This window comes from Eschrichtius robustus, chromosome 10 (genome assembly GCF_028021215.1).
Source record: "Eschrichtius robustus isolate mEscRob2 chromosome 10, mEscRob2.pri, whole genome shotgun sequence".
NCBI classification, from domain to species: domain Eukaryota; kingdom Metazoa; phylum Chordata; class Mammalia; order Artiodactyla; family Eschrichtiidae; genus Eschrichtius; species Eschrichtius robustus.
This window is the reverse complement of record NC_090833.1, coordinates 55844612-55871350: the sequence shown is the minus strand read 5'-3', so window position 1 is coordinate 55871350 and position 26739 is coordinate 55844612. Positions and strand designations below refer to the sequence as shown.

General features: G+C 38.0%; 2 protein-coding genes across 5 annotated transcripts in view; one reads left to right on the top strand and one right to left on the bottom strand.

Annotated features, from left to right (window-relative positions):
* Positions 1 to 26739, bottom strand: part of CD274 (CD274 molecule) — a 167969-nt gene that overhangs the window by 88975 nt on the left and 52255 nt on the right. The gene's annotated exons all lie outside the window — the stretch shown is intronic.
* Positions 19094 to 24974, top strand: RLN1 (relaxin 1). 2 transcript variants are annotated; one of them, XM_068552906.1, is made up of 2 exons: positions 19094 to 19391; positions 24497 to 24974. In XM_068552906.1, exons 1-2 carry the CDS (start codon positions 19181 to 19183, stop codon positions 24835 to 24837), a joined length of 552 nt encoding a protein of 183 aa, XP_068409007.1. In that variant the 5' UTR covers positions 19094 to 19180; the 3' UTR covers positions 24838 to 24974. The 2 variants fall into 2 exon arrangements, with proteins under 2 accessions (XP_068409007.1, XP_068409008.1); XM_068552907.1 differs by lacking the exon at positions 19094 to 19391 and adding an exon at positions 19489 to 19688.

Below are 26739 nucleotides of genomic sequence, written 5' to 3'. Positions count from 1 at the left end.
AGCAATTCTCATATCAGACAAAATAGACTTTAAAATAAAGATTATTACAAGAGACAAAGAAGGACACTACAGAATGATCAGGGGATCAATCCAAGAAGAAGATATAACAATTGTAAACATTTATGCATCCAATATAGGAGCACCTCAATACATAAGGCAAATGCTAACAGCCATAAAAGGGGAAATGGACAGTAACAGAATCATACTGGGGACTTCAACACCCTACTTTCACCAATGGACAGATCATCCAAAATGAAAATAAATAAGGAAACACAAGCTTTAAATGACACATTAAACAAGATGGACTACTTGATATTTATAGGACATTCCATCCAAAAACAACAGAATACACTTTCTTCTCAAGTGCTCCTGGAACATTCTCCAGGGTAGATCATATCTTGGGGCACAAATCAAGCCTTGCTAAATTTAATAAAATTGAAAGCATATCAAGTATCTTTTCCAACCACAACTCTATGAGACTAGATATCAATTACAGGAAAAAAAAACTGTAAAAAATGCAAACACATGGTGGCTAAACAATATGCTACTAAATAACCAAGAGATCACCAAGAAATCAAAGAGGAAATCAAAAAATACCTAGAAACAAATGACAATGAAAACACAATGACGCAAAACCTATGGGATGCAGCAAAAGCAGTTTTAAGAGGGAAGTTTATAGCAATACAATCCTACCTCAAGAAACAAGAAACATCTCAACAACGTAACCTTACACCTAAAGCAATTAGAGAAAGAAGAACCAAAAAAACCCAAGTTAGCAAAAGGAAAGAAATTATAAAGATCAGATGAGAAATAAATGAAAAAGAAATGAAGGCAACAATAGGAAAGATCAATAAAACTAAAAGCTGCTTCTCTGAGAAGATAAACAAAATTGATAAGCCATTAGCCAGGCTCATCAAGAAAAAAAGGGAGAAGACTCAAAGCAATAGAATTAGAAATGAAAAAGAAGAAGTAACAACTGACACTGCAGAAATACAAAAGATCACGAGAGATTACTACAAGCAACTATATGCCAATAAAATGGACAACCTGGAAGAAATGGACAAATTCTTAGAAAAGCACAACCTTCTGAGACTGAACCAGGAAGAAATAGAAAATATAAACTGACCAATCACAACCAGTGAAACTGAAACTATTTGGTTTGTTTTTTTGATTTTTTGGCCACGCCACGCATCACGTGGGGTTTTGGTTCTCTGCCCAGGGATCGAGCCCGTGCCCTCTGCATTGGAAGCGTGGATTCTTGGCCACTGGTCTGCCAGGGAAGTGCCAAGACTTCTTCATGAATGTTTACAGCAGATTTATTTGTGACAGACAAAATCTGAAAACAAACCAAACGTCCCTCAACAGGTGAGTGGATAAACAAATTACGGTATACCCATACAATGAAATACCACTCAACAATAAAAATGAGTGAACTATTGATGCACACAACTTCAAAATAATTAGGCCAGACAGTGAAATAAGCCAGACAAAATAGTATCTACCATATGAATCCATTTATATAAATTCTAGAAAATTCATAAAATCTATAATGACAGAAAGTAGATTAGTGGTTACATAGGAACAGGGAAGGGGCAAGGCAGGGAAGGGCAGGTGTAAGGATTACCAAGGGGACAAGGAAACTTTGGGAGATGATGAATATTATCTTGATTGTGGTTGTCATTTCATGGGTATATACATATGTCAAAACTTATCAAATTATACACTTTAAATATTTACATTGATTGTATGATAATTATACCTCAGTAAAGCTGTCAGAACCATAAAAAAAAAAATCTTCCTACAAACAAAAGCCCAGGACCAGATGGCTTCACAGGCGAATTCTATCAAACATTTAGAGAAGAGCTAACACCTATCCTTCTCAAACTCTTCCAAAATATAGCAGAGGCAGGAACACTCCCAAACTCATTCTACGAGGCCACCATCACCCTGATACCAAAACCAGACAAAGATGTCACAAAGAAAGAAAACTGCAGGCCAATATCACTGACGAACATAGATGCAAAAATCCTCAACAAAATACTAGCAAACAGAATGCAACAGCACATTAAAAGGATCATACACCATGATCAAGTGGGATTTATCCCAGGAATGCAAGGATTCTTCAATATATGCAAATCAATCAATGTGATACACCATATTAACAAACTGAAGGACAAAAACCATATGACCATCTCAACAGATGCAGAAAAAGCTTTGACAAAATTCAACACCCATTTATGATAAAAACTCTCCAGAAAGTAGGCACAGAGGGAACTTACCTCAACATAATAAAGGCCATATATGACAAACCCACAGCCAACATCGTCCTCAATGGTGAAAAACTGAAAACATTTCTTCTAAGATCAGGAACAAGACAAGGTTGTCCACTCTCACCACTATTATTCAACACAGTTGTGGAAGTTTTAGCCACAGCAATCAGAGAAGAAAAAGAAATAAAAGGAATCCAAGTCGGAAAAGCAGAAGTAAAGCTGTCACTGTTTGCAGATGACATGATAGTATACATAGAGAATCCTAAAGATACTACCAGAAAACTACTAGAGCTAATCAATGAATTTGGTAAAGTAGCAGGATACAAAATTAATGCACAGAAATCTCTTGTATTTCTATACACTGATGATGAAAAATCTGAAAGAGAAATTAAGGAAACACTCCCATTTACCATTGCAACAAAAAGAATAAAATACCTAGGAATAAACCTACCTAAGGAGACAAAAGACCTGTATGCAGAAAACTATAGGACACTGATGAAAGAAATTAAAGATGATACAAACAGATGGAGAGATATACCATGTTCTTGGATTGGAAGAATCAACATTGTGAAAATGACTATACTACCCAAAGCAATCTACAGATTCAATGCAATCCCTATCAAACTATCAATGGCATTTTTCACAGAACTAGAACAAAAAAATTCACAATGTGAATAGCCAAAGCAATCTTGAGAAAGAAAAATGGAGCTGGAGGAATCAGGCTCCCTGACTTCAGACTCTACTACAAAGCTACAGTAATCAAGACAGTATGGTACTGGCACAAAGACAGAAATATAGATCAATGGAACAAGATAGAAAGCCCAGAGATAAACCCACGCACATATGGTCGCCTTATCTTTGACAAAGGAGGCAAGAATGTACAGTGGAGAAAATACAGCCTCTTCAATAAGTGGTGCTGGGAAAACTGGACAGCTATATGTAAAAGAATGAAATTAGAACATTCCCTAACACCATACACAAAAATAAACTCAAAATGGATTAAAGACATAAATGTAAGGCCAGACACTATAAAACTCTTAGAAGAAAACATAGGCAGAACACTCTTTGACATAAATCACAGCAAGATCCTTTTAGACCCACCTCCTAGAGAAATGGAAATAAAAACAAAAATAAATAAATGGGACCTAATGAAACTTAAAAGCTTTTGCACAGCAAAGGAAACCATAAACAAGAAGAAAAGACAACCTTCAGAATGGGAGAAAATATTTGCAAATGAAACAACCAACAAAGGATTAATCTCCAAAATATACAAATAGCTCATGCAGCTCAATAAAAAAACCAAGCAACCTAATCAAAAAACGGGCAGAAGACCTAAATAGACATTTGTCCAAAGATATACAGATTCCCAAAAAACCCATGAAAGGATGCTCAACATCACTAATCATTAGAGAAATGCAAATCAAAACAACAGTGAGATATCACCTCACACCAGTCAGAATGGCCATCATCAAAAAATCTACAAACAATAAATGCTGGAGAGGGTGTGGAGAAAAGGGAACCCTCTTGCACTACTGGTGGGAATGTAAATTGATACAGCCACTATGGAGAACAGTATGGAGATTCCTTAAAAAACTAAAAATAGAACTGCCATATGACCCAGCAATCCCACTACTGGGCATATACCCTGAGAAAACCATAATTCAAAAAGAGTCATGTACCACAATGTTCATCGCAGCTCTATTTACAATAGCCAGGACATGGAAGCAACCTAAGTGTCCATCGACAGATGAATGGATAAAGGAGATGTGGCAAATATATACAATGGAATATTACTCAGCCATAAAAGGAAACAATACTGAGTTATTTGTAGTGAGGTGGATGGACCTAGAGTCTGTCTAACAGGGTGAAGTAAGTCAGAAAGAGAAAAACAAATACCGTACGCTAACACATATATATGGAATCTAAAAAAAAAAAGTGGTTCTGAAGAACCTAGGGGTAGGACAGGAATAAAGATGCAGACATAGAGAATGGACTTGAGGACACGGGGAGGGGGAAGGGTAAGCTGGGACGAAGTGAGAGAGTAGCATGGACATGTATATACTCCCAGATGTAAAATAGATAGCTAGTGGGAAGCAGCCGCATAGCACAGGGAGATCAGCTTGGTGCTTTGTGACCACCTAGAGGGGTTGGATAGGGAGGGTGGGAGGGAGATGCAAGAGGGAGGGGATATGGGGATATATGTATACATATAGCTGATTCACTTTGTTATACAGCAGAAACTAACACAACATTGTAAAGCAATTATACTCCAATAAAGATGTTAAAAGGAAAAAGAGTGCAGGTGCTAGAAGTTGAAAGTCAGATCCAGTCAAACTGAAATGGTAAGGGCCAATGGGAAGTAGTTGAAAGCACTCAAATTTTATTTATTTATTTATCTATCTATCTATCTATTTATTTATAAAATCTTTTTCACACACACACACTGTATTTTATTTTTACAAGAGATAAATAAACTGACACCAAGCATTGTAAATGGATGACCACAACAAAAGCAACAATGATTGCAATTACCAAACACGAAACAGACTCATACTATGTCATAATATTTATAAAATTTTTAATGGAGTATAGTTTCTTTACAATATTGTGTTAGTTTATACTATACAGCAAAGTGAATCAGCTATGTGTATACATATATCCCCTCTTTTTTGGTTTTCCTTCTCATTTAGGTTACCACAGAGCATTGAGTAGAGTTCCCTGTGTTATACAGTAGGTTCTCATTAGTTATCTATTTTATACACAGTATCAGTAGTGTATATATGTCAATCCCAATCTCTCAATTCATCCCACCCCCCTTTCCCCCTTGGTATCCATATGTTTGTTCTCTACGTCTGTATCTCTATTTCTGCTTTGTAAATAAGATCGTCTACATCAATTTTTTCAGATTCCATGTATATGCATTAATATATGATATTTGTTTTTCTCTTTCTGACTTACTTCACTCTGTATGACACACTCTAGGTCCATCGATGTCTCTACAAATGACCCAATTTCGTTCCTTTTTATGGCTGTGTAATATTCCATTGTATATATGTACCACAACTTCTTTATCCATTCCTTTGTTGGACATTTAGGTTGCTTCCATGTCCTGGCTATTGTAAACAGTGCTGCAATGAACATTGGGGTGTATCTGTCTTTTTGAATTATGGTTTCTCTGGGTATATGCCCAGTAGTGGGATTGCTGGGTCATATGATATTTCTATTTTTAGTTTTTTAAGGTATCTCCATACTGTTCTCCATAGTGGCTGTATCAATGTACATTCCCACCAACAGTGTAGGAGGGTTCCCTTTTCTCCACACCCTCTCCAGCATTTATTGTTTGTAGATTTTTTGATGATGGCCATTTTGACAGGTGTGAGGTGATACCTCATTGTAGTTCTGATTTGCATTTCTCTAGTAATTAGTGATGTTAAGCATCTTTTCATGTGTTAGTTGGCCATCTGTATGTCTTCTTTGGAGAAACATCTATTTAGGTCTTCCACCCATTTTTTGATTGGGTTTTTTGTTTTTTTGATATTGAGCTGCATGAGCTATTTGTATATTTTGGAGATTAATCCTCTGTTGGTTGTTTCGTTTGCAAATATTTTCTCCCATTCTGAGGGTTGTCTTTTCGTCTTGTTTATGGTTTCCTTTGGTGGAAAGCACTCATATTTTAGTTACTGACTGTGTTACTTTGTGTAACTTTACCTCTTTAAGTAACATTCCAGTGTAGTTACTTCTTTTTTTTAAAATGCTTTAATTTATTTTTTTAATATTTATTTATTTATTTTGGCTGTGACACGTCTTAGTTGCAGCATGTGGACTTCTTAGTTGCAGCATGCGGACTCTTTAGTTGTGGCATGCGAATTCTTAGTTGCGGCACGCATGCGGGATCTAGTTCCCCGACCAGGGATCGAAGCCGGGCCCCCTGCATTGGGAGCACAGAGTTTTACCCACTGGACCACCAGGGAAGTCCCTGTAGTTACTTCTTAATGTTTCAAAATATATTTTTGATATTATTTCTTGACATACTATTTAGATCATGAAGAAGTTGCTCTCTTAGCTTTCCCACCACACCACCTCCACCACAACTGCCACACACTTGCATCCTTCCCATTCCCCCATCCTTCAAGTACTGGTAGATAATCATTTTAGTTAGATAAATATTCAGTGTTCCCATTATAATGATGATGAAAACACTTTTCACAGCTGTGCCATGGAATAAAGTATAATTACTTTTCCTTTCTTGCTCAGCTTCCTGCTTTCTCTGGAATTAGTCTTGTTGCTGTTTTGTGTGCTTAATGTTCTATGCATTTATCACTTCTTTAACCTCAAACTCTTTGTTGGTTTCTAAATCTCCTCCCAAGACATTCATTCAAATCAGTTATTCAATCAATATGTTCTTGAAGAAATTTGGAGACTTCTGACATGCTCTCACCTGGACTGTTTTCCCTCTACATCTGGTACTCAGCTCTCATCCTGGGTTCTCCTTTCACCACCATGGTGGAGGTTATCCCTGTGTTGGGCCTTTTGCTTCCTACATTCTGTGTTGTGCTCCCTCATTTGCTGGAACTTATCCTCCTATAGCTTCGTGAGAAAAAGTGAATGGAAGAAAAATGTTGAGACCTTACATACCTAAAAGTAACTTTATCCTCTTCTGACACTTGATTGATAGTTTGGTTGGGTACAAAATTTCTGGTTATTAATAATTTTCCATCAGGATTTCTAAGATATTACCTCATTTTCTTTTCACATTTCTCAGCCTGCTTCAGTGTCAGCACGCTTGCCAGGAAGCCCTCCTACACAGATCCCCCTCCTTACCCTGCTTGAGCTCTAGCCACTCACTCTGGCCACCCATCACACAGACAGATGTTTCCCTCATCCCACTCACATGCTGACACACTAGCCTGCCCCACTGTGCAGAAGCCCTCCTTAACCAACTCAGACCCGGAGGTGGTCTCACCGGACCACCTTCCCTTTCTCTTTGACCCCAGTGTGAATGCCCTCCTCACTATTCTCAGGTTCCAACAACCACCTCTGAGCCACCACAGCCTTTCCCAACCCCTACCAGCATGGACATATCCTTTGTTCTGCCCTTCCTAAAGGCTTTAGCATGGAATTATTCAGAAAGAAAAGGGAAGAGGAAGAGTAAAATAATTGAATTTTAACATTTGTCACCTAATATATATATTTCAGAATTTTTGAAACAAAATTACTTTAAAATTATATGTTAATGGTATTGATTTTACAGGCCAGATCCTTTTATTGAGAAGTCAGATATAGAGGTTTTCACTAAAGAGTACTCAAGCTAACTGGAGAAAAGTACTCCAGTGAATTGTTCTAGCAATGCCAGAGAGAAGAGAGCTGGATTTCAAGGGCAAAGCAACCAAGGAACCCCCTCCTCAACAAAAGAGGACTGAGTCTTGAGCCATTGACCAGATTCTGTATGGGATACAAATACTCTCAGGAAGCGTGTTGGCCCTTGAAATATTTGAATATCCAGTACTCTGGCAATTAATTGAGAACTCAAGTCTAAACACTAGCCTTAAAGCAACATATTTTAGAACTCACTAAAATATGCTATTATACTCAAAATGCCCAATCATTAGCCTCATAAATTTATTAAATGCATCACCATTTCAGCATTTGTAATTACTTGAATAATTCTAATAGTGTATATCAGTGTAAAATTTTAATAGTGTAAATGAAACAATTCTGTTGCTTTAATCCAGGACTTTTCAACCTCAGCACATTTGGGGCCAGATAATTCTTTGGCGGGGTGTGGGGGGGGGGTGCTGTCCTGTGCATTGTACTATGTTTAGTACCATTCCTGGGCTCTGCCCACAAGATGTCAATAGCAACCCCCCTCTATCCCAGTTGGATAATCAAAGATGTCTCCAAATCATCCCTAGGTGAGAACCACTGCTTTGAATTTATACTTTAATCATTTAGACTCCTTTCTATTTTTGTTCAAAATGTATCTTTTTTCCCAAAAGTGATGAACAACCATTGCTTTTTAGCTTCCCAGCTACACAAAATTAACAGATGATTATTGAAAGATTGCTATGGATGGTAGCAACATAAAATGCTAATTTAAAAGGTACTCAGCTTATGGTAATTTCCACTATTATCTCCTCTTCAAGTTCTAAGACTTCCTATTTCACAGGTTTTTAAGCAACCATATTAAAAGGTGGCTGAAAGCAAAAACTGAGCAACAAAAAGGAATTGGATTTTAAAAATATATTCCAGGGAGAAAGTTTATCTGTCAAACTCAAGTTGTCAACACTTTCTGAAACAAATTATTTTAAAACTATTTCACTGGTGCTTCAGATCCTCATTTATTTACTTAGCTTGGAGTCATATGAAAGGTTCTAACCTCAAAATCATTTTGGAAAAAAAGATTGTACTTTAAATTGTTTTGGCAATGTTCATGTCTCACATGTGTAATGTACCAACATTTGACTGGTATTTTGCTATATACTAAATTAAAATATTCCTGCTATGATTTTAAAATAATATTATAGACATTTTCCTTTATGATCTATTCTCTTTATTAATTCATTTCTCAAGCTCCAAATTTTCAGAGGGTAAACAGGAAGAGCCCATGTCCCTCCACTGGGATCTTAAGTAGGGCAGAATTTTATAACTGGTATTTTAAACTTGTTGATTTGCTTTAAGTGGGTGAAGGAATTAAAGGGTTAGACAACATCCTTCAGCTTCAAAGGATGAAGGTGTGTGTTATATAGGTGCGTATGTTAATTATAAAAATCCAAACTATAGTTAATTTTCAAAATCGAATCAACATGTCATTGCTGTGTTGACTGCCAAGTAGGCACTAAGGGGAGATGACACTTTGGTGTGTTAGAAAAGGCACTGAACTTGATGTCTGAAGTCTTTGCTTGAGTCCTACCATACACCCTTACTAATTGTGTGATCTCTGGCAAAGCAACTCTGAATTTTACCTGTAAAATGGACCAAATACTCATGTAACATGATTGTTGTGTGGGCAAAATGAAATCATGTTTGTAAAATTTCTCAGGAAACTGCAACTGACAGCCAAGTGTTAAGAGCCCAAGCTCTGCAGACAGACGGTCTCAGTTTGAACCGTCACCCCTCTCTCGGCTCACAAGACCTGAACATGTGCCTGAATCTGTGTTCCTCTATCACCTCATTTGTAGTTTGATGATATAAATATTACTCAGGTCAGAGGGCTGCTGAGAGGGATAAATATGAAATAATGCATAGTGTTTGGCAGATGATAAGAGCTCAATATTTCCTAATATTATTGTGCTATGTTTATTGACATTCTCCAAAATAGACATATTCCATGTCTATTGCTATTTTCACTCTACCCTACAAATTGATGAGTTCTGCTTTACACAGGAGAAACTGATAGCTGACTGCAAACCCTTCTCTGTTAAGCAGTTGACTGTATACCTTATTTCTCAGAAAATGACTATGCTGTGGAAACAGTGAACATATTTGATCATTAAAACTAGAGTAAGTGATGTGACAGGGGACCATATTTGACTGACACACTTAGATGAAACTTCACAAAAAGGTATAAATTCAACTAACATTTAGATGTGCACTAAACAAATGATATTTATAGAAAAGAATAAAACTGAAATCACAGCTGTCTTGGAAAATCCAGAATATGAGGTATCTGGCCCTGTGGATGAAAAAAAACCTGAAAGCAGGAAAATGGGGGTGTTCAGAGAAAATAGTGTCTTTTAGGGAAGTAGTCCTAGGCATTTAAAACAGCTGGTTTTTGAGACCACTAGACTCAAACCCTAGAAGTGAGAAGAAGGTATCTCCATTCATTGTGATGAAATGAGCAGATATTCTGCACACACAGCAAAGAGCAGGAAGATCACCCTCATCAAAAATTAATAGATCACGTGTTAGAAACCACTGAATCATAGATGAAGAGAGTTCATAATCATACAAATGCATACAACTTTCCCTAGATTCTTTTTTTTTTTTTTTTCCCTAGATTCTTAATCAACTTTCTTCTCCACTGGTCAGCTTAGTTCAGAATGATTTTCTTTTGTCAAATGTTTTTGGGTAGCCCCCTTACTTAAAAAATTACATATATAGCCAATCACACCTATCAATCAATGTTAATATAAAAAGTGGAATTAAACTTCATTTATAAGAAGGGCAATTCACAACTTACAATTCTGTTCAAACGCTGCTATGAAAACAATACTTTTTGAATAGCAACAGAATTGTATGTTTTTCTAAAGCCTTAAAATGTCATCTCTGGCATGCTAATAAGTGCTTGAGAATTGTTTGAGAACAATTAATAAGGATTATTCTGAGATGTTTCAAGGTTGGTATGTTGAGCCAGGTACAAGTAAATATAACTTGTTAATTTCTTCAACTATATGCAAATTATAAATGACATTTGATGTCCCTGCATAATAAAATGTTAATGTTGAAAATCAAGTAGAAAGGAATGAAGTATGATTGTTCAGGTTCTATATTCATGAGTAAACATTTTCATACTAAATTTTCATGTATTCCATTGCTGTAAGATTGAAGTAATTAATGTGTTTCTATAAAACAATGGCTAGAACCTTAGAAGTTTTAGTTACAAAATATATTTCCCTTTCCATACATACACATTTGTTTTTGTTTTTCACCATATTAATTAGCAAATCCTTGTATTACTGACATTAGCTCTTTATAAAGTATTATAATAAATATTATAAATAAGCTCTTATTTAAAGTATTGCATAACCCATTAATGCTGAAGACTGCTGTATTTAGGAATTTTAACTCTATCAATTTCTTCAGGATTTCATTAAGTAACAAATTCAATGAAATTTTTCCCAAAATCATTCACCAGAGTCTTTGGCCAGTGGCCACGTGGTAGTTTACCTATTATTTGGTGCACTGTAGACAACTAGGGATCTTTAAAAGTGCTGATGCCTGGTTCCCACACCAGGCTATCCTGATTTAATTGTTTTGGCATGCAACATAAGCATTGGGGGGGGGCGGTTCTTAAAGCTCCCCAGGTGATTATAATGTGCTACAATGTTGGTGAAACTTTGGGCTGAGGTAAGGGCCCAGGTTGGGAGTGGGAGCCATGGACCATTGGCTAATCTGAAAGATCAGTCATCCTATTCAAGAAAAAATTCTAGATTATGGGGAATGGGGATAAGTAGGGGGATGGGGATAAGTCGTGTCCTGGGGCAACTCTTACACAATTGCTGAATAGTTTGTAAAAATGTACAGATGGAGCCATTTATTGGCCAAGGCATCCAGTGCTAAGATGACTACCTGAAGTTTGGCCAACTGTGCTGACTGTTGGATTCCCTTTATGAGGGAAATCCAAGTTAAGGGATTCCACTGAATGTTGCTTCAGCACATATACAGAGATGATATCATCCATAAAGTATACTAACTCCACTGTTGTTCACTCAGTTGATCCCAAAGGACTCCCCAGGTAGCCAAGGGGTCTGGGAGAGGGGTGCCCTCCTCCAGCATCATGCCATCTTGCAAGGGTTTGAGGACACGGAAGGCCACCTCTTTCTTCAGGTCCAGATATGGCTACATTCTACAGCTTGTGGGGTGCTACTTCCATGACCCAAGACATAATGGGCAGCTGGGTATGGAGGGTCACAGGACCAGGGGCTCTAAGAACCTCTGTTTCCAGGAGAGGAAAGTATGTGGCCAGCAACTGTTGTTCTAATGGTGTAGAGTATAGGGCCTAGGAGGGCAGTTTCTTGCATCAGAAGCCCATGGGCAATTTACCAACATAGCTGGTCCAGAGACTCCAGGAGGCACAAAAGGAGGTTACTAAAGCCTGTACAGTGAAGGCATCTTGTAAGGCACTAACTGGAATGCCCTTTGATTTCAAATTAGACCGATTCTGGAGACTTTTTATGGAGGGTGGCCCATTCCAGGTGGGCTGATTTGTAAGTTACAGTATCAGTGTGATTAACTAAGAGTTGTAAATAAGGAATATGTTGACTCCTTAACCCAACAAGGACTAAAACATGATGGATTTGTATCAACACTGTGGGTGCTAAGAATGTCAACAGCTATTTCTTGACAGTGTCAGTGGTGGAGAAGCCCTCCATTTACTAAATAATTTTCAGGGATTTAAAAGAGGTGGAAGGGCCTTGCATTATGTGTGCAGCAACAGCCCATCCCTTTTATGAGCTCCTTTGTATTTGTTATGTTCTTAATGAGTACGTCAAATAAATCTCCTCAGAGGAGAATGTCATCAAGGTGATGTCATATCTGTGCTCTTGGAGGAAGGTAGATGTTAAGATTTTGCCTGTAAAGATTGTGTATGATAGCAAGGCTGCTGAGGTACCTCATAGGTAAATATGCATTGTATCCCTTCAGAGGTGAAGGCAAACTACAGCTGAAAGGCTGTTGAAATAGACACTGAATAAGACATATTAGCTAAATCTATAATAGAGAAATATTTACCAGTTGCTGATTAGATGGAATTAGTAATTACAAAAATATTGGGTACTGGCTATTGGGGACTTAATGGATGGTACTACATTAAGGTTGCGATAATTTACCATGAGGTGCATTCATTCATTCATTCTGGGTTTGAGAACAGGCCAAATTGGATATTAAATGGAGAAGCAGGGGGGATAATCACCCCTTCCCTCATTAGATCTTATAAGCCTCAATTCTTGAAGCCCCTGTTTTAATTTACATTGGGCCGTATTAGCTATTTTAATTGGGGAGGTGGGTGGTCAGTGGGGTCCCATTTTGTGAAGGCAATTTGTAAGTGCCAAAGACTTAATCTTAATTTATCACTCATTAGGTCAGAGCTTCTATGCTTACTATGGTCTATTTTAGGGCAATGGGTGCAATGGGGAATTTAGGCAAAACAATAGTTCCAATGGTCAAGTCATACCTATTGGTTCTCTATTTTATATGTACATGGCCACCTTATGATCATAGGTGGTGCCATGTTAATATTTAGTGGGATCCCCAGGTATAACTGTAATTTGAGATCCAGTATTAAGTCCATGAAAGTTTGCCAACAGTTGCATTTCAGCAGATGTTGTAGAGGTTCAAGAGCCAACCAGCACACCTGTATATCTTTGCTATATACATTATTTGAGTAAATTTGGATTTCTAATTAGGTCAAATTATGGATCTTTGTTTCTGTTTTATTTTTCTTTTTTTTTCCTTCCCCTATACCTAGGTTCCTGCCCTCCTTCCTTCCTTCCTTCCTCCCTCCCTTCCTTCCTTCCTGCCCTTCCTTCCTTCCTTCCTTCCTTCCTTTCCTTCCTTCCTTCCTCCCTTCCTTCCTTCCTCCCTCCCTTCCTTCCTTCCTGCCCTTCCTTCCTTCCTTCCTTCCTTCCTTCCTTCCTCCCTCTCTCCCCATCTCCATTTTTTTCTTTCTCCCTCTCCCTTTTTTTGGTTGGTCACTAGATACAGTTTTTTTTTTCTGGGGGGGGGGGGCACTCTCTACCCTGCACTTATTTATAAATTTCTTCCTCCAGAGTCTCAAATCATCAGACTTAGGGGCCACCTCCATGGCAATGGTTGCTTTTTAGGGTTTAAGGACCCCAGGCTTAAGTCAGGTTTGAATTAACTCCTTTGCTATGCCACAGGGATGCTATGGATATTTTCCCCTATACCCCTGAGGCTCAGGATGTTTGTTGTGACAGAAGCATAGGCGGCAGCAGCAACAGAAGAGGTATTTAAGGGTCTTGCTGCGCTGTCTGCTATTAAGTATGTGAACTACAGCACCAAACCTGTTGGCTTCTCTCTCTCTCTCTCTCTGTTCAATTTCCCTCAGAACATTTTGTATTTCTAGCTACAAAAAGTCATGGCTTTCAGTTTCTGTCTCCATCCAATCACCTAGAGCGCAGATCTTCTGGGTGGTTGTGGGAAAAGTTCAGGAGCCAAGCAGTAAGCCTTGTGGGTGGCCACCTCTTCCTCCAGGGAATACCAGTCAATCTCCCAGGAGTCAGGGTCCACATCCAAGAAGGTAATTTTGTCTATGGCCTGTCTGAGGGCCATCAAGCTCTGGGATTGTCAGATTAGCCCTTTGGCATCCTGGTAATCAGCAACACTAAGCAAAGCTGAGGTACACTGGATAGGGATTTTGCAATAGGAGAGCGGTTGAGTTACATCCTCTGGTGTTTTGGAAGGGGCTGGTACCAAATGCTCCCCTGCTTTTCTTTTCTCCTCAGCCCCTGGCCACAGGCCTCCATGGCTTTACACCTTGATACACTTGGGGGTCAAAAGAGTGCATATGACAGAAGCAAGGGAAGCAGCAGCACAGGAGACAGGCACTACCTTTGCCTGAGCAACAATTCCTCTTAAGCAACTGGGGTGCCATGCTTAATTCTCCCGGGGATGGTGGTGTCCTTCCTTTTCACAAACCTCACAGAGTTCCATCCCTGAGCCTGTCTCAGAGGAGCACAATCACAAACAATATCCTTATGGCTGCCCCCAAGCTGCCAGTTACGATCACCAGGCTAGTTGCAGTGACCAGATCATTCTAGCTGAATCCTTGATAATTGGGACTCAAGAGCCAATCAGTTAAGGTTAGCTGTCCCCACCTTAACAGGTAGGAGCCTCAGAGACCACCTGCTAAAAACAGGCCAAACCCAACAACATGTCAAGCTGTGGTATAGTAAATTAATGACAATTATTGTCTTGGGAATGAGAGTATTTTAGGGTAGAAAGAGTTGGCAATACTGACAAAGACACAAAGTATACCCAAAGCATAGGACTACAGCAACTGGTAGTTCTGTCTCAGGTGGCCTTTGCCATAACATGGAACCAATTAGTTAGCCAAGAGAAGTTCATTAAAGCTGAACAAGTGCCCTTGGTGATGACTGCCCATCTTGTTCATGATGCCTTTGCTTTAATTGCCTCCTTTTTATCCAGTTGGTAAGGAGGGAATTCTACCCCGGAGTTATAGGATGGCCACATACAACATTCAACACCCGACACTGGAGAGATGAGATGGGCAGCAGTTTATTAGTCATATACTCACAGCCCAGGGTAGGAAGACACTGCATGCCACACAAGGCGACATGGGAGCTGTACTCAGAACAGAATGAACAACCAGGGGCTGTGGGAGGCAGGCCTTGTAGTATCAAGAGAGAGAGGTAACCCTGGTTACTGTGAGAGAATGTAATTGGCTTTGAATAATTCCATTGGCTAGCAGGGAAATGAAACCCATTACTCAGAGATAAGCAGGAATTGTGCCTGGTCCTCTTGCTGAGGAGGGACTAGGGGACTCCATCTGTGGGAGCAGAATAGGGAGGGGAACTTGTGGTTAAGCCATTTAAGTCCCTCCTAGTTTCACCAGATATTAAGGCAACATATAATATTAGGCCTTAATTTTAGACTCAGTATATTAACATTTATGGTGATTTAAAAAACTAGCATATTTGCAGACCTATTATTGAGTGCCTACCACTTGACAAGCATGTATCATCAGTGAACAGAACTAAGATCCCTGTTCACATGGAGTTTCCATCGGGCGGCATGATTCTTTCTGAACATTCCCTTAGCACATGTATTATTTGTGTAGAAATAAGAAAGAAAAAACTGAAGTTATTTTTCTTTTTTAATCTCTTAACCAAGAGATTTCCAAAGGTTTGATGAGAAGAGGACTTTTTGAAGACCCCAATTTCCCTTTACTTTTTGTTTCAGTCTTCTTGATAAAGCAGTATGATAACCTGAAGTGAAAGCACAAAACATCTTATCTCTATGAGATATAGAGTCAGCAATGACTTCTGATCAGGATGCTCGAAAAATTACAAAGGTTTACCTCTCCTCCTTCCCCAAATCCCAGTTAAATGACAGAAGAAATATACAAGCAAAAATAGATCCAATGCAGTCTTGATTATCATGGGGATTGAGTGGGGTTGTCTGCTATTGACAGATCAGAGAAAACAATGAAAATTTATTATAAGACATAAAGCTTGTAGAAAGATATTAGTGGTGAAATATAAAAGAGCAGAGTCTCATATCTTTTAAAAAGTGAGTTTCTCTGAGAACCACTGGCCAACACCAACTGGATATAGTGGAGGCTGGAAGGTAATGCAGATAGAAGGCCACGAGCAAGGGAATTCAATAAAGGACTATAGAACCTCAGAGGGTGTCTGCCACCCAGGACAAAGTTTATTGGAAATGGAGATTCTAACCCAGAAGAACAGTGACAGTGCCCAGGAAACTTATACCCTGGGCAGGACAAAGATGCAGCCCCAGAGACAAAAACCAGCTCCCCAAACCCTGCCCCGACCTATGTCCCTCATCCCCTCCTCCACAAAATCCCTGGAGGCAGTGTTCCTGGTCCCAGAATCTGCATTCACTGCTTCTTATTATATGACGGGTTTTTAAGTGGTACAAAAATAATCTGTGGTAAACCATCTAGCATAAGCACTTAAATAATTACTGCAATCTTTAAAATATCTAATTCAAGCGCTACTAAAGCATACCTAAAACTCTCATGAGAAACTGATGAATGTAAACTTAATTTATTTCTTGTATAAAATATTTCCTCCACTTATATATATGTATCAATTAGAAATGTGTTCTCTGTAAATAACAGAAAATGCTAAAACAGTAGCTTCAAAGAAGTCTGTGGGGTAAACATCCAACCCTGTTTAGCATCTGAATGATGCCAGCAGGCTCCTCACACTTTTCCTGTTGCTACCTCCTATTTTCCCCACCTTTTGGTTCCAAGACAGCTGCTCAGTGTACGTGTTTCAGATAGGAAAAGAAGAGGACAGAAGAAGACTTAGTGCCTGGATCAGAAAAGCAAAGGCTTTGCCAGAAACGTCCACCTGTGTGCTTATGTCCTATTGGCCAGAACTATGTCACATGGACACTGCTACCTGCAGGAGACATTAGAAAATCATTTCTACCACTTACAGCTTGAGCTTGGTAGAGAGAGTTGAGGTAGTTAAGGGTGAAGGGTCTAAAAAGGAGACTGAGGCAGTTTCACTTGCTGTTACTATAGGTTTGCTTACTGCTTTGTACCTCCAACAGCTGTTTAAAAGACATTACTGTTTATCCATTAACTTTCACCATGCAGATTAATCCTAACTGGAGCTAGATCCAAGGGATACAGTGGAATCAAAGAAAGGGGGCTTTGGAATCCAGTAGACATGGGTAGGAATCCCAGCTCCAGCACTTTCCAGGTGTGTGCATGGCACACATTTGGTTTTTCTCTTTAAAGAGGTTTCTTTGGGTTTTGTTGTTGCATTTGTTTTAAGAATATGAAATACCATTTAGTTGTGTCTATAAAGGCTATGAATCCTGAATTTGCCTGTTACCCTTAACAGTAGGGCAAGCCCACATCTGGCACATGTGCTAGACAAGGTTGCACAAGTTAACTTGACTACTCTCAGCTTGCTTCCTCCCTCTGTAAAATGAGAAAATGGCCACTTCACTGGACAGTTGTGAGGACTCTATAAGATCACCTAAGTAAGGTAAAAAATTACACTCCCCTGGAAATTTATATTTTAAATGAGCAGTTACTTTGGAGGACAGCCCTATAAATGGATTATTTTTTGCAATAACTGTGAACCCACAAAAATACCATCAAACCTCAGTTTTGAGAAGCCTGTCCCAAATTGCTTGTCTTAGCAGAAACCCATCTAAAAGCACTATCGTGATCATCCCACAGCTTTGGTCAAATTTTTTTGAGCAATTATGCAATGCATAGCATATGACCAGTGCTGAGTGCGCCCTGTTAAAATTAGCAGCAATCTACAAATTAGAACTATTCTATTCCATAGCTATATTTGTAACTAAGTGATTGTTGACTTTTTACTTGAATTCAGAGCTACCCTAACTTCTTCCAGGTCTCTGATTTACCTGGTGAAGCTGAGGTAATCTAGTACATTATGAAAATAAGCAAATAAATTATTGAAAAATGAACCTATTTGAACTTACAAGTTTACTGTCCATCTAGAAAACCTTAATGAACATATCAGCTCAAACTATATTGAATTTTTTAAAAGTTAAATTAGAAGGTGTTAAAAATTACCTCACCAAATACAGCAAACATAGAGTACAGCAAAAATAAAATAATCATATAATTTTTATGCTGTAATCTGCATTATATTCCAAAATATTCTTTCTGGAACTGTGGGATTCCATTGCTTTTTTTCTTTTCTTTTTTAGTCTCTCTCGAGACACAGAACACAATCTCAAATTAAAATACTCACGTAACTGGTTACAATCAAGCTATGTCCCAGAGGAGTCCAAGGAAAGTCAGTGGAGAAAGTGCATTGTAAACTCAGGATACTGTACAAGCCTAAAGCGATGCATTGAGGATTTTAATGTTTTCACCAGGATTTAGATAAAAAGTCATCAGTTCTCCCTCTCTTGTCAACGATATATCCATTCATTCATTATATTTTTATTTACTGATATACCAGACACAATATTAATTAATCTAACTATAATCTTATTTAGATTTGAAGGCTCACGCTGGGTTGTGAGAATATGGGTGATTTCAATTTTATTCTTGATATAATTTAGCACAGTGGCCATGCCTAGCTTTATAATAAAGACTTCAAATATTGACTAACCCTACCCAAGTATACAAAATGGTTTGAGGGAAAGAAAAAAGAGAGAAAAAAACCCCACAAACAACTGTAAAAGGGCCACGAACAGAAGGATGGGCAAATGGAGAAAAGTTGGTAAGGGTGAACCAGAGCTGGTGGGGGGAAGGGGGTATTTCAAACAGGTGGGTGGGGAAAGGGGTGGAGCTTGGACCCTTGACTCAAGGTCTAAGTGGTAGCCAGAGGGCTATAAAATCTTGGTGGAACCAGGCAGCGAAAGCAACCTAAAGGCCAGGACTGGCACACTGACGGAGGCCGGTAGGCTACAGCAGGTGCAATATCTCGAGAAAGGCTGAAAAGCTCAGAGCGGAAGAGATCAGGTCCAGGATGCCGCTCCTGTTCTTGTCCCACCTGCTAGGGGTGTGGCTGCTACTGAGCCAACTTCCCAGAGAGATCTCAGGCCAGAGGACGAACGACCTTATTAAGGCATGCGGCCGAGAATTAGTCCGCCTCTGGGTCGAGATCTGTGGCTCGGTCTCCTGGGGCCGAACGGCTCTGAGCCTGGAGGAGCCTTGGCTGGGATCCGGACCGCCAGCAGGTGAGAGCACCCAACCCCCGCCCCGACCAGCCGCTCCGTACTTCCCATTGGTTGCTGTTCGGCTGCCGAGCAATCGGAAGGGCGGCCCACATGACTCGGAAGCTGCCGGTGCCTAAAAGTTTGGGATTTTGCCTCGTAACTTGCTTTCTAGTCAGGATTTCACCCGGGATTTCACCACAGGGAGGGAAAGCAGCAGGAACAGCAAATGGCCTTACCTGAGAGGCACTTGGTGCCCTTCACCTCCTGGCAGTCCGGGTGGCGGGGCAGGGAGGGAGAAGGAGGAAGCTACAGAGGGAGGTAAGTGCTCAAAGACCCACAGTAGGCGGGGCGTACTCAGCCCGGAGGATCCGCACTCAGGCCAGAGGATCAGTCCGAGGGCAGGACTGAAGGCTTGCTGGTGGATGGGGCAACTGGACAGGGCATCTTAACTTGAGATGACAGGGGGGCAAACAGTGAGGTGTGAGCTGGTTATCAAGCGTATTTGCGCACCAAAGGGCATAGGGCAGAGACCTATGATAGGGTCCTGAAGTGTAAACATAAAAGGGGGCCTTAAATTTAACGACCCTCCTCCTTTGTTTAAAAAAAAAAGCAAGCTCGGCTGTGGCCCATGCCATCGAAAACTTACTCTTTTATTTTTATTTGTTAACTTCACCAAAGGGGAGGACCTAGCCTCCCACTTCTTTGAACTGAGTCTTGAAGTTCATGTGTGAGAGAAGGGATTAAAGAGAAAGAAAAGGGCCTGATGGTCTACAAGAGAAACTGAAGGGGAACAAGAGTCAAGGGAAGTTTGCCCTTCAGCCAAACAAAACAGAAAACATGATTGACGCTTCAAGCATTTAGAAGCTGCAATGGATTTTCTTTAAAAAAGCAAGATCTCAGAATTAAATCTGGAATTTTTTTAAAAAAACACTTTGTTAAGTTATAAAGCATTTATAAAGATAAATTGGAAGCTAAGTTTAAGTAACAATGGATACTTTCACTGACGTATAGCCTAGTCTAATCACTGTAATGGGTCATGTTAAAATCAGGGAGGGCAAGCTCAATTATGAATAATTGTTTTATATTTCATAACACATGCAATTTATGATAATTCACAACTATATTTATAGGCTACATGCATATCCTCTATATAAGTGACCCTCATGTAAAATCATTGTGCACACTAAGTACATTTACTGCCCTTTTATGGGACTTAAAATATGATTATAAAGTTTTTTACCTAACTTTTCTACATTGTTGGTCAGAGACTGATGTATTTAATGCAAGTTTTTACATACTTCTTGTATAATATTAATAGAAGAGTACCACAGAGTTTAGGAATTCACTGATTCAAAGTAGGCAAGACCAGATTGCTTCATTGTTTCACTTTTTCTGAATAAATAATATGCTCATATTAAAGACTGAAAAATATACATAAATACAATAATAAAAATGAAAGGCACCATTAGATATTAAAGACTGAAAAAAATCTGTGAATTTAATGAGAAAATGAAAATATCTATAATAAATGAGGAAATGGAAAGCAATATTAATATTTGGCAATAGGTATGTGTATCTCCTGCATTTTCATTTAACATTATATTGTGAGCATCTTCTCAAACTGTTAGACTCCAAAAAGATAATTTAAAATTTCTTTCTGGTATTCCACGTCATAAATCTACCATATATATTTAACCATTCTTAGTAGACATTTAGGTTGCCTCCAGATTGTTGCTTAAAAATGGTTTTCTGACTACATTTATACCTATCTAGATATTTGGCCAAATTTCTATTTCTGTAGAAGAGGATAGTGATTTTAAAATATTTTTAAAGAACTGTCTTTGTCACTGCTCAGTACATAATTTGACTGGAAATAATCTAACAAAATATTGCCTGCAAGTGAGGATCAAGGGAAGTGTTTAAATTACTAGTTAAGAATCACTTTGGAAGTACATGTCAATAATCTGTGATTCATGAGGTTTAAAACCTCTATTATTCGATAGTTTCTGTTTTTACATTATTAAATTGTTATTTTCCCACAATGCGTGCAGAAATAATACTCACTGTACCATTTTAAAAACAAGATAGATATTTTTAATTAGAAGAAGTCTATGTTAGTATACCGTTTTAAAAACAAGATAGATATTTTTAATTAGAAGAAGTCTATGTTAGTAAGAGTTTAGTCCAAAATATACTGATTAGGAGGCATTTGTATGAATTCAGGTTGATTAGGATATTATCTTTTAGACTCCAGAAGCTAAAGTTGTTGTGAACTGCAAAATATTTCAAAATAAATTTAAAAAATAATTTTAATAAAGAGTACAATGCAGGCAACAAAAGCAAAATTAGACAAGTGAGGCTACATCAATCGAAAAAACTTCTGCACAGCAAAGGACATACTCAATAATGAAGGGGCAACCTATGAAATAGGAGAAAATATTTGCAAGCCATGTACCTGATAAGGGGTTAATTTCCAAAATATATAAAGAACTCCTACAACTCAATAGCAAAAAAACTAATAACCTGGTTTTAAAATGGGCTAAAGACTCGAATAGACATTTGTCCAAAGAAGACATACAAATGGCCAACAGGTATAAGAAACAATGCTGTATATCACTAATCATCAGGGAAATGGAAATCAAAACCACAATGAGCTATCACTTCACACCTGTCAGGATGGCTATTATCAAAAAACAAAAGAAAAGTGTGGTTAAGAATGTGGAGAGATTGAAACCCATGTATAGTATACTGTTGGTGCGAAAGCAAATTTGTGCATTCACTATGGAAAAGAGTGTGGCAGTTCCTCAAAAAAAAAAAAAAAAGAACTACCATATGATCAGCAATCCCACTTCTGGGTATTTATTCAAAAGAATTGAAATCAGGATCTTGAAGAGACATTACCACTCCCATAATCACTGCAGCAATATTCACAATAGCCAAGATGTGGAAACAAATTAAATGTCCATCCACAGATGAATGAATAAAGAAAAGGTGGTATATACATACAATGGAGTATTATTTGGCCTTAAAAAAGGAAATCCTAAAATATGCAACAACATGGATGAACCTGGAAGACATTATGCTAAGTGAAAAATGCCTGTCTCAGAAGGACAAATACTGCTTGATTCCACTATTATAAGTATCTAAAATGTCAAACTCATAGAAGCAAAGAATAAATGGTGGTTACCAGGATTGGGAGGAGGGAAAAATGGGGAGCTGCTAATTATCATGTATAAAATTTCAATTACGCAAGATGAATTGTTTCTAGAAATCTGATTTATAACACTGTACCTATAGATAATCATGGTGTATCGGGCACTTAAAATTCTGTTAAAAGGGTAGATCTTATGTTAAATGTTCTTACCAAAATTAAAAAAAAAAAAAGATATATGGGAACTCTGTCACATTTTTGTGAATTTTCTGTAACTTTAAAAGTATTTCAAAATAACAAGTTTTTAAATTGAAAAAAAAAAAGTGCCAGAAACAACAACCTATGAATAAATGTAAAAGAAACTACAAATGTTTTGCCTGATTCATTAACTGTCTTTAAGTATATGGAAAGTTACAATCAGCTTTTCTTTGTATTCAATAAAGCTCCAATTAGAGAAGGTTTAAGTTAGAGCAAGGAGAGTTTTTATGAGGAGATTGAATTGAACTTAGGATGTCTTATTGAGGGAAAATGTGAACATTTCTGACTACCAAAAAATGGTATAAATTCTCATCTGTCAGTGCCAGTTTGGAACTTGAATGAGAGAAAACACTGGGAGGAAAAATAAAATGTTAGAGTATTGTTTTCTTTCCGCTGAAAACTCCAATTGTTGAAGTTTGTTGTTGGCTGAGATTCTTGCTACAGAACTCATAGGAAGTGAACGAGCCGAGACCATTCCTGCCTGGGTGAGGGGGCATGGTTTTCTCTGATCTGTAGGCATCAGTGGTTGCCCAGGAATCCATCTTCCATGCTTAGATTTATATCTCTTGACCTCATTGTTTCCACTATTTCAGGAGGAATGTCTTATTATAAGCTGAAATGGACAGTTTTGCTGTCCATGAAAAACAGCAAGTAGTGATCCAGGTTTACACTATAATTTAAACTTCATCTGTGTTTCAATATTTTTTTGGTGCTGTAACTCTCAAAATTGTGTAATGGGGATAGGTAAGGTTAGGATAGAATTTACCTGGAAGTTTTTTGAGGGCAGGAAAGATGTTTTCTTTTTATTTGTATCTCTAATCTGGCAGAGCCAGAGACATGGAAACTATCAATGGATGTTCAGCTGAACTGAATGGGTATAAAGAAGGAAGATGTCAGCTGGTCCCTGAAAGTTCCCAGCCCAAGTCTCAACCTTCATGTATACCCATCCTGGGTACTTAAGACCAGGCTCCCTTCCTAGGGAACACACAGAACTTGCATAGTTTATGATCTACAACATTGGAACAAAAACCATACACAGTAGTCAGTAGACACACACCACAACAGATTAAAAATCTCTTATAGTCAGTGATTTGTTGGTTAGTGTTCTTTTAACCCATTTCTCCATAAAGTAAGACATTACTGATTTGCAGTAAATACTCTAAGGAAGAGAAATTATTAAATACATGTATGAGGAGCATCAGAGACTGGTATCTCCTGCCTACTAGATCAGAGCAGTTGGAAATTCTGCCTTTTTAACTTTATCCTGAAGCAGTAACTTGCCACCATGGAACAGTTGATAGTTTAAAATAATTAATATACTTTTCAAGGATTACTATCATAACTCAGAAGTTGCTTAGTCATAGAAATAAATTACTCCGGTAATAAAAATTTATCCGTGGTCAAACTGAGTGTTTTTGAGGATCAAGATGACTTCAGAAGTGTCAGAGATAAAAAAGTGCTATGGTGAAAGCATTAAAGGGACATAGGAGAGATGACAAGGGTACGAGTGGAGTAAAGCAGAACCTTGGTAATGTTGTTTAACCTGCCCAACTATAATAAACTAAGCTTTTTTAGATATCAGGACACTTCCTGATTCTGTTGTATTGTTGAACTCTATTGAGGCAATGCTTTCCTTTGTGTCTATGCAAAATTTTATAGTTTTCCTGATGTACTTTAACATGAATATTTTTTCTCTTCCCCCTCTTTTTTAAATTAGAAATCATGCCATCCTCCATCACCAAAGATGCAGAAACCTTAAAGATGTTGTTGGAATTCGTTCCTAATTTGCCACAGGAGCTGAAGGCAACACTGTCTGAGAGGCAGCCATCACTGAGAGAGCTACAACAATCTGCATTAAAGGATTCAAATCTTAACTTTGAAGAATTTAAGAAAATTATTCTTAATAGACAAAATGAAGCAGAAGACAAAAGTCTTTCAGAATTAAAAAACTTAGGCTTAGATAAACATTCCCGAAAAAAGAGACTGTTCCGTATGACACTGAGTGAGAAATGTTGTCAAGTAGGTTGTATCAGAAAAGATATTGCTAGATTATGCTGAGATGAAGCTGTGTATTTCATCTAATGTTCACATGTATTCTCACTGACACATTCACTGATGCCTCTGTCGCCCCACTGATTACTAGAATATGAGAAATTATTTTTAGTGTTTAGGTTTTTCATTTGATGTGTAATAAAATGTCCCTTGCATTACTGTAGTTTCTGATAATAATACTTTTTATGTGAGAAGATATTTTTGTTTTTTATTAATGATATAATTATGTTATTGCTTTTTTAATGCTACTAACTTAAACTGACAATAAAATCTTTATCACTTTAGCCACACACAATAACTCAAAGAAAATTTTAGAACTAGATAGCTTAGTAAAATGCTATGTCTTGCATAAGTGAGAATGGACAAGTCTATTTTTGAAATCTGTATCTGATAAATTATAATCTGTCACCATTTTCCCTCCAAACATAATGCCCAAATGTTCTTTCACAACTTAATATCAAATGAATTATTTTAGTAGCAAAAAAATAAAAATTTAAAAATAACTTACACAATACCTAACACCAGGTACATAAAATGGACCAAAACTTTTTTACTGACATTAACTCTTAGATCGAATATGCAGTCACAAGATTTGAAATTTTCTAGTAGATTTAAAAATATTTTTTGTGTCTTACTGAACTATTAATTGCAAAAAAATCAGATTGGACCCTAAATCAATTTAATTTAGTTGAGGCCATATAAACTCAAGTATTTTTCAAACTAGGGTTCTTACCTTAATTCTACTGTCTAAAACATTAAAAAGTAAATTATAATTTTTTAAGGAGAAAAATGAATATATAATACATATAAAAGAATAAACAATTCAGTGTCATATATTATAGAAAAACTGTATTAGCAAGGGAACATACTTTGTTTGCTATTTTAGAATTTACAAACCATTTCTGTAACAAAATAACTGTGAAATGATATGAAAACTTGTTAGTATAGTAAATTAACAGAGTTATCATCTTAGTGTTTAGCCAGTTCCTTTGATTTACATACACTTAAATTTTTAGGCAGCATTTATAGAAAAAAGTGCACTTAAATAGCAATTTAATCTCCATCATATGTCTGTAAATAGAATTTAAAAGGATTAAAACAGCAACCCCCATATTTCAAATTCCCATACATGATTAATCATAATCAGGCCTCCAACTAAGGCCACCCTGTAAAACTTCATAAAAGGCTGTGGAACCTCAGAGGCCATAAGCCACATTGGACAAAGCCTGGAAAAGTGCTGTCTGAAATGGAAAACCCAACACAGGAGAACAAGGGCAGTGACCAGGAAGCTTACAGCCCAGAAAGGACAAAGAGGCATCCCCAGACACAAGAGGCATCTCCCCAGAACCTGCCCTGGCCCATGTCCCTCATCTGCTTCTCCACAAAAGCCCTGAAGACAGGGCTCCTAGCCCAAGAATCTGTATTCACTACCTCTGATGATATCACTTTTTAAGTGCTACAAAGACAGTCTGTGGTTAACCATCTACTATAAATACTATGATAATCAGTTAACATCTTTAAGATATCTAATTCTTGGGCTGCTAAAGTCCTCCTAAAACTCTCATGAGAAACTGATGATTGTATGCTTAATTTATTTCTCATATAAAAAATTTACTCTGGGGGCTTCCCTGGTGGCACAGTGGTTAAGAATCCACCTGCCAATGCAGGGAACACGGGTTCGAGCCCTGGCCTGGGAAGATCCCACATGCTGCGGAGCAACTTAGCCCATGCACCACAATTACTGAGCCTGCGTCTAGAGCCCATGAGCCACAACTACCGAGCCTGCGTGCTGCAATTACTGAAGCCCACGCACCTAGAGCCTGTGCTTCGCAACAAGAGAAGCCACCACAATGAGAAGCCCGTGCGTAGCAGCGAAGACCCAATGCAGCCAAAAAAAAAAATTGTTTA

Coding starts and splice junctions, on each gene's coding strand:
- RLN1 (XM_068552906.1), top strand. CDS start 19,181: ATGCCGCTCCTGTTCTTGTCCCACCTGCTAGGGGTGTGGCTGCTACTG. Junction 19,392..24,496: donor GGGATCCGGACCGCCAGCAG/GTGAGAGCACCC, acceptor TTTTTAAATTAG/AAATCATGCCATCCTCCATC.